This window comes from Temnothorax nylanderi, unplaced genomic scaffold (genome assembly GCF_030848795.1).
Source record: "Temnothorax nylanderi isolate EJ_2023f unplaced genomic scaffold, tnyl_v1.0 TNYL_tig0155_pilon, whole genome shotgun sequence".
In the NCBI taxonomy this organism is placed as follows: domain Eukaryota; kingdom Metazoa; phylum Arthropoda; class Insecta; order Hymenoptera; family Formicidae; genus Temnothorax; species Temnothorax nylanderi.
Window position 1 is genome coordinate 60,122 of NW_027249217.1, and position 7,379 is coordinate 67,500.

Here is a 7,379-nt window from a genome sequence, read left to right on the forward strand (position 1 = left end):
ATTAAGGTCCAGAAAGATAAGAATGCCCATTTTTCTAACAATGACGTAATTTACCAAATCTGCTGCAAGAACTGTGATGCCTCTTACGTCGGTCAGACTAAGAGGCAATTACAAACCAGATTAAGAGAACATAAAAATAATATCAGATTGGACGCGTCAAAACATTCGGTTGTCTCAGAGCATTCCACAAAATTTAATCATTCTTTTGACTGGGATAATACACGCATCTTACAATAAGTTAGCTGTTATTGCGGTTATCACTAAAAGATGCTCGTCTATTTCTTCGCGGCGTATTAGTTTCGATACTCGTTGTTGTACCCGTCTCGTGACGTTCGCTAATAAATTTTCGTTGTTGCTTATCGACTGTTCTAGTGTCTCTATGTGTCCTAGCGTTTATAATTTTAATTTGATGCTTCGCCGCGTGCTGTATTGTATTCTGCTGATAGCTGTTCTTGTATTCGTCAGGCGTCGTCGGCGTCCATCGTTCCAAATAAAGTTTTACTTATTGTGCCTACTGCGTCTATTAGTCCGCGTCGATTCGTCGTTACTTTATATATGGTCTGTAATCATAACAGTAGTTGAGTCAGTTTTGCATTACTTTCCTTCTACTATGCGAAGGATATTGTTACACGCTTCTTGGTTATCGTTATATAAGTTATTGCATAGCTCTTTGGTCTGTCCGAGGTAATTTTGAAGTTGGTGATATCTTACTTCAAATCCCGCGACGTCAACTCTGATAGCTAATTTCCACGTTGCTTTCTTTAGTTGCAGGGTTCCGATTTTCTCGAAGTAGATTCCAGGTTTGTCGCTAAACGGTGTCACCTCGTACGGTGGTATCGGTTCAGGTGTCGTTTCTCCTGCGAGGTGTAGGGTGATGATAGTTGTCCTGTAATAGGAATACTTTCTTGGGATTTTTTATTTTATCTTTTTTTTTTGCTGACAGCGGCTGTCAGCGAATTGCTACTCTCATAATTTCTCTGACAAGTTCTTGCTTTAGTCTGCTTCTATCCTTCGAGCCGAGTGCATTTTTTATTGTCAATTCTGTTACACGATGCCCGGTGCGTCCAAACTACCCGATCTCGAGTTCGAGTTTGGCGAGGAGCACGCACAAATAGACGAGCTGCCGCCTCGTTCATGGGAGGATGATGAGGATGCTCCGAGGTACTGGGATTGGTACGAATATTTTATGCACCGGCTGGGACGGCACATACGCGCTTTTCAAAGGGCCCTTTGACGACAGGCAGTCCGGGGAGTCGGTCGTGGGCACGGGGCTCTTAGGCCCCAGTAAGGTAAAGTTGTCTTATCTACTTTTTGTTTGTTTATACTATTACTCTGCTTTATTCTTCTATAAACACTCTTAAACGATTGGCGTGGGCATGTAACGTCTTTCGCTTTATTTTAATGGTATAGTTCACGTCGCTATGTTTCTCAAGGATCACGTACGGTCCGATCCATTGAGACTCGAGTTTCTTCAATCGTCCGCGTCGCACTGTCTCGTCGTGTAATAGTACTTTGTCGCCTACCCTAAACGTTTCCTTGTTAAATTTTTTATCGAACTGTTGTTTCGCTTTCGCCTTTTCATGCTTGGTATGCTTTCTCGCGACTTGATTCGTTGTGCGTATTCGTTCTCGCAGTTCCCGCGCGTAATCCTCGTATGAGTACGTCAATTTTGGAGGCTTCGTTAATGCTGTCGGTAGGTTAGTTCGATGTCCATAAACTAATTCAAACGGCGTGAACCCTGTCGTGGTATGAGGCGTTGTATTATAGATAAACATCGCGTAGGGTAACCAGTTATCCCAATCGGTTTGGTCCTCGTTTATGTAGTGCCTCAGGTATTCTGGTAAGGTGCGATGCAATCTTTCTAACGCTCCGTTACTTTCGGGGTGGTACGCTATCGTCTAAATCTTTTCAATTTTTAATAATTTGCACATATTCTTGAACATTTCACTCGTAAAATTCGTGCCTTGATCCGTGAGTATTTTCTCCGGTATTCCGTGTTCCAATACTACTTTTGTGACGAAAGCTTTGGCGACTGTAGTGGCTTTCAAGTTTTCTACGGGTATCGCCTTGCTGAATTTCGTTAGGCTGTCTTGGAAGGTGAGAATGTGTTTATTCCCGCTATTCGTAATAGTTAACGGGTCTACAATATCGAGCGCGCATTTCTCGAATGGTCGCTCTGGGGTGTCTGTAATAATCAACGGCATTTTCGTTTTCCCGCTCACTTTATTTTTCTGGCAGTACTTACATTTACTTATGTATGCTTCTATATCTTTTGCCATCCCGCTCCAGTTGTGCTGTAACCGGATCCGGTTCAATGTACGTGTGACTCCTTGGTGTCCTCCTGTAGGTCATGATACTCATAAAGTATCTGCTGCTTTTCTTCTTCCGTATATTCCCTCGAAGTGTCATCTTTTTGCTGCGTAACATGTATAGATGATGCCTCCGCTATCGGATTTCGGCTTAAAGCATCGGCGTTTACATTATTTTTTCCGACCTTATGTATGATCTCGTAATCGTATTCCTCCAACTTGAGTCTCCATCTTATTAATCTCGAGCCGGGGTCGGTTACGTCAAATAACCAGATCCTACCTAACCAGGCTTGTGGTCGGTTATTATTTTAAATTTAATGGTATAAATAGATACGGAAATGTTTTACCGCCCACACGATAGCTAATAACTCTTTTTCGGTGGTATTATAATTTTGCTCCGCCTTGCATAATACTCTGCTGGCGTAAGCGATCGGTCGATCGTGGCCTACTGGCCCCTGTGAGAGTACGGCTCCGATGGCGTAATCCGATGGGTCCGTCGTCACCAAGAATTCCTTGTCGAAATCAGGGTAATTTAATACGGGTGCCGTCGTTAGTTTTTCTTTCAGTAGATCAAACGCATTTTGTTGCTTTACTGACCAAGTAAATTTCTCGCCTTCCCTTGTGAGCCTTGTTAAGAGCTTAGCTATCTTCGAGAAATTCTCGATAAATTTGCGGTAGTATCCGGCTAGTCCGATGAAAGATTGAATATTTTTCACTTTTCTGAGTGTCGGAAATTCTTTCACCGTTTGTAATTTGGACGGGTCCGGCGATATTCCTCCTTCGGAAATTATATGCCCTAAATAGACCACTTCTTTTAGCAGAAACGCGCATTTATTTGGCTGCAACTTTAAATTATATTTTCGGAGTCTGAGTAATACTGCGATTAATCGTTTGAGGTGTTCTTCTAGGGATGCTCCGTATATTACAACGTCATCAATGTACACAAAACATTTTAAGCCTAATATTCCGGCTAGTACTGCGTACATTAGCCGTTGAAATGCCGCTGGCGCGTTTTTTAAACCAAAGAACATTCAGTTAAACTCAAAATGTCCGTCCGGGGTGGAGAATGCCGTTTTATTCTTATGATCTTCGTGCATTGAAATTTGATGGTATATCCCGATGCCAGATCTAATACCGTGAAATATTTCGCGTTGCCTAGTTGATCGAGTATGTCGGTGATATTAGGCATGGGGAAAGAATCTCCCATTGTTAGGTCGTTTACCTTTCAAAAATCTATCACGACTCGAAATTTAATTTTACCGGACGCGTCAGGTTTTTTAGGACCAGTATATGCGCGTTCCACTGGCTTGCGCTAGGGCGAATTATTATAGCATTTTCTGTATTTGCTTTTTTATTTCGGCTTTATGCTTCTGCGGTAACCGGTATGGTTTCACGTTTACTGGCACGCTATCGGCCCGCGTGTTTATTTCGTGCTCTATTGCAGTAGTGGCGCTTAGCTTATCACCGTCTAGATAAAACACATCGCAAAAATCGCAGATTTGTTTTAACGCTTTTCGCTCTTTGTTGTTTAAATAATCGGTTTGCAATTGCTCGCGTAACTTTTCGCGTCGCGCGGTAATGGGTTTGCGTTCCTCGGTCGCGTGTAACGTAAGTACGTCAGCGGAGTCGTTCACCGGCATCTCTTCTAACGTTACATGTGGTGTGAGTATCTCCACTGGCTTGTCCGTGACATTTAACACACTTATCGGACATTTAAACTCGATAGGTTTTACCAAACAGTGCCTATGAACACTCCTGGTGCAGGCTCGCCGCTTTTCACGATACATACTCTATTGTGATCGGTGATCGCTTCTACGATGGTTTCACTGCGGGGTGGTAACGTCACTTTCCGATACGGTCGAAGTTTGAATGTGGCCTTACCGATTTTTAATTGCTTTGAGGTATTTGAGATGTCGGCCTTGTGCTTCGTAAGGAAATCGTTTCCAAGTATCCCTTCGTAGTCGATCGGGAAATCGTCCTTTACCACGTACATGGTGCGACGTATTTTTTTGCTTCCAAGATCCACGGTCGCCTTTATTTTTCCGAGCGCGTGGATCTGGTGTCCAGTTACTCCGGTCAGTGCCAGGCGTTTTTCTCGCACCATGGTCTTACCTTTCAGATTTCCTACCTTAATTAAAGTCAGGGTCGCTCCTGAGTCTACCAGGAAATCCATCTTACCCTGTTCGGCTTCTTGGATCGGCAGAGTTATCAAATCTAAACGACCGATTTTATGTTTTCCCGTTATCTGAGTCACTCGATATTCTTCAGCGGCTCGTGGCCTTCTCTCTTTTCGGCTTTTCTTCTCCTTCGCTGCTGCTCCTGGAAGAAGATTCATCGCTTGTTTCTCGCGACTTCTTCTTTCTTGACTTTAGAGTGTGTACTGGTGCCGTCTTTGTGGCGTCTGTTTTCGTTCGGCTTGATCGTTCCGGCTTGGACCGTCCATTCAGCGACCAACATTCTTCTCTTTTATGTCCTACTTTTTTGCAGTATGTGCATTTAATTGTATTGATTTCTCCTGGCTTTTCTGCTTTCAGCAATGTAAATTTACTTGCGTATCGGCTCGTACGGCAGTCTCGGCCGTAGTGGCCTGTTTTCCTGCATTTATGGCACTGTATGGCCAGATTTCGCGAATATCGCGCGTTTTCGTTACTAGATTTGTTTTTGTTCATCGGCTGGCCGTTCCGCGGGGAGGGGCCTCTTACTTTTTCCTGCGCGCTGGCGCCGGTTATTGCCTCCTGTAGGCTCTGATATCTCTGCGCTCGGACTAACATTTTAATATCATCGTGCAACCCTATTTGATAATTATGAAGAGTTTGCATCTTAATGCTGTCGAAGATCGCTTTTTGTTGCTCTTGCGAATGGCCTTGGCCTTCTTCCATGGCCTCTAACTCTCCGACCAATTTATCTACACGTCGTCCGAATTCTAGTGCGCTTTCTCCCGATTTCTGTTTCAAGGAATTGAATTCGAGTTGCAAGTGCGTCAAGCCTCGCTTTTCGAGGTATTCGGTTTCTAATTCGCGTTTCAATTGCTCGAAGCTTTGAATGTCTCGCGTATCGAAATCGGTCATGGCCTTTTCTTTGAATTTGGTACATAGAATGGCCCCTAGCAGCATTGATTCGTCCGCGGAATGCATATTTTTTATCGCGTAACTGCTCGCGCTTAAGAATTCTCGCACGCGCTTTCGAGATTCTCCTGTTATTTCGGGAATCATATTCCAAGCTTTCTTTAGGCTAATAAGAAACCCGATGTGTTGTCCTGGCTGATTTCGGACGTCGCAATGCGTTCGCCCGTATGTAATGTCTAATGGACCGTTACTGCGTACGCGTCGGACTCTGTCGTCGGAGCGTTCGAAACTTGCGGCCTCTATTCGTTTTACGCGATTTTGTACATCACGTAACGCGTTTAAGATTTCGTCGAACATGGAGTCTCGCGCTCCTGGACATACTCTAGCCGGCTCTGGGGCTCGGCTTTGGTTATTTGCGGGCTGTTCGTCGGTTTACTATGGACCTAAGTCGAACTGTCTCCGCATCTACTTGCTCGGGTGTCACCGGCATATCCTATATTTCGTCGCGGGGTACATTAACCTGAGCCGCTCTTCCTTGCTGACTTATGTTGTCTTCCGCGGAATCTTCGTTATGATCAAATACGCTGCTGTCGTATGACATGAGGGAGTATTCCCTTCGATGAGAGATTCTGCTAAGCGTACTGTCTGAGAGGTCTAAACGTGCGTCAACTTCTGTCGGGTGCAGTCTTTCTATGTCGTTAACGCGATTGTTATCTGTATCTTGGGAACCGTTACTTTCCCGTACTAAACTTGAGTCTACGTCTTTAAAAGAAAATTCGCGCTCTATAACTACGTTCGGGTGTAATTCTAACACCGGCGTGTCTTCGTCCGAATATTGCGATTCTAAATTCCGTCGCACAAGGTCTAAAACTTTGCTGTCGGAATGTCTTTCTGCACGCAAGGGGCTTTGTGAGCTATGTAAAATCGCTCGCCGCGCTGACTCGCTATGGAGGAAAGACGCGTTTCTGACGGGGCGATATCAGTACAGTTCGCCGTTCGACATTTATCGGCGCTCGCGATTTTATTTCCGTCGCTCGCGAATTTTATTTTTGACGCTCGTAATTTCAAATTGGATCGGACTTACATTAACACAGCGCTTTGCATGGTGTCACCTTTCTCGGTCGTTGTCCGCTGCTTGGCTGTTTGGCTGCTTGGCTGCTCGGGCTGGTGAGTCTGTGCGGTAGATCGGGGCCTTCTCCGGTGTCGCTGATAACACTCCGTCGGTTTGTTCCTACCGTGGTTTCTCTCGCTCTGGATCTGGCTGGCTGTTCCTCTCAGGGATGCGTTGCCGCCTTATGACGATCCGCTCCTTTTTGCAGGCGTAAATCTGACGGGATGTCCTCTGGATCGGTTGGCGGATCCCACCGCTGCCAGTTTTGTCGTGCCGTGCCGTGAAACAGAGTTCAGAGCCGGCACCAGGGTCCGTCAATCCGCAGGGAGGAAAAAGAGAACATTCGCGAGATTTCTTCGTACTTGATTTTTAATAATAAAGATAGGTCGTAGTTACAATTGTTTCAGTTAATTCAAGTACCCTTACTTGCGGATAGGTAGCGAGTAGTATACGCACGGGTCGCGGTGCGCGTTTCGGTCTAGACTGCCCGCCGCTTATCGAAAAGGTGGACTTTTCATCGCGCCCGAGATTATTGCCTCATTACCAACTCGGATAGCTTCCGAGTTGGTGTCGACACCCAGCTGTCAGCGCTTTTGTTTCCGGGATCGGGTTGCATCGATCAGTGGCCGCGCGACCTGGTGATGCCCGGAATGCCACCTAAGGCATGTGTTGCAATTACCGAATCTTGTGCTGACAGATTGGTGTTGCAATTAGGCCACATTAACTTCCGCCTCACAACAGACTAGTTGGATCTAATTTGCTCGTAGTTGGGGGGCTAATGTGAAGTTGCCCCCCCCCCAATTGTTTTGTTAATAACGTTTTTAATAGAAGTGTGCAAACGAAAATTTAAAATGTGCATACATGTGAGCAATCGAATGAGCTAAAAAAAGTTAA

General features: G+C 45.1%; 1 protein-coding gene across 1 annotated transcript; it reads right to left on the reverse strand.

Annotated features, from left to right (window-relative positions):
* Positions 1-2,311: 2,311 nt before the first annotated feature.
* On the reverse strand, positions 2,312-4,482 carry LOC139777613 (uncharacterized). Its single transcript, XM_071715169.1, has 4 exons — positions 4,099-4,482; positions 3,710-3,988; positions 2,657-3,154; positions 2,312-2,416 (listed from the first exon to the last, which is right to left on the reverse strand). The coding sequence occupies exons 1-4, from the start codon at positions 4,480-4,482 to the stop codon at positions 2,312-2,314; spliced, it is 1,266 nt and encodes a 421-aa protein (XP_071571270.1).
* Positions 4,483-7,379: the final 2,897 nt, after the last annotated feature.

Bases quoted from the DNA above. Each gene is read 5' to 3' on its own strand.
- LOC139777613 (XM_071715169.1), bottom strand. From the start codon at position 4,482: ATGGATTTCCTGGTAGACTCAGGAGCGACCCTGACTTTAATTAAGGTA. The intron at 3,989-4,098 runs GTATGTATCGTG...GTCACGGACAAG, and splicing joins CGATCACCGATCACAATAGA to CCAGTGGAGATACTCACACC. The intron at 3,155-3,709 runs GTAAACGTGAAA...TATAATTTAAAG, and splicing joins CGCGGGCCGATAGCGTGCCA to TTGCAGCCAAATAAATGCGC.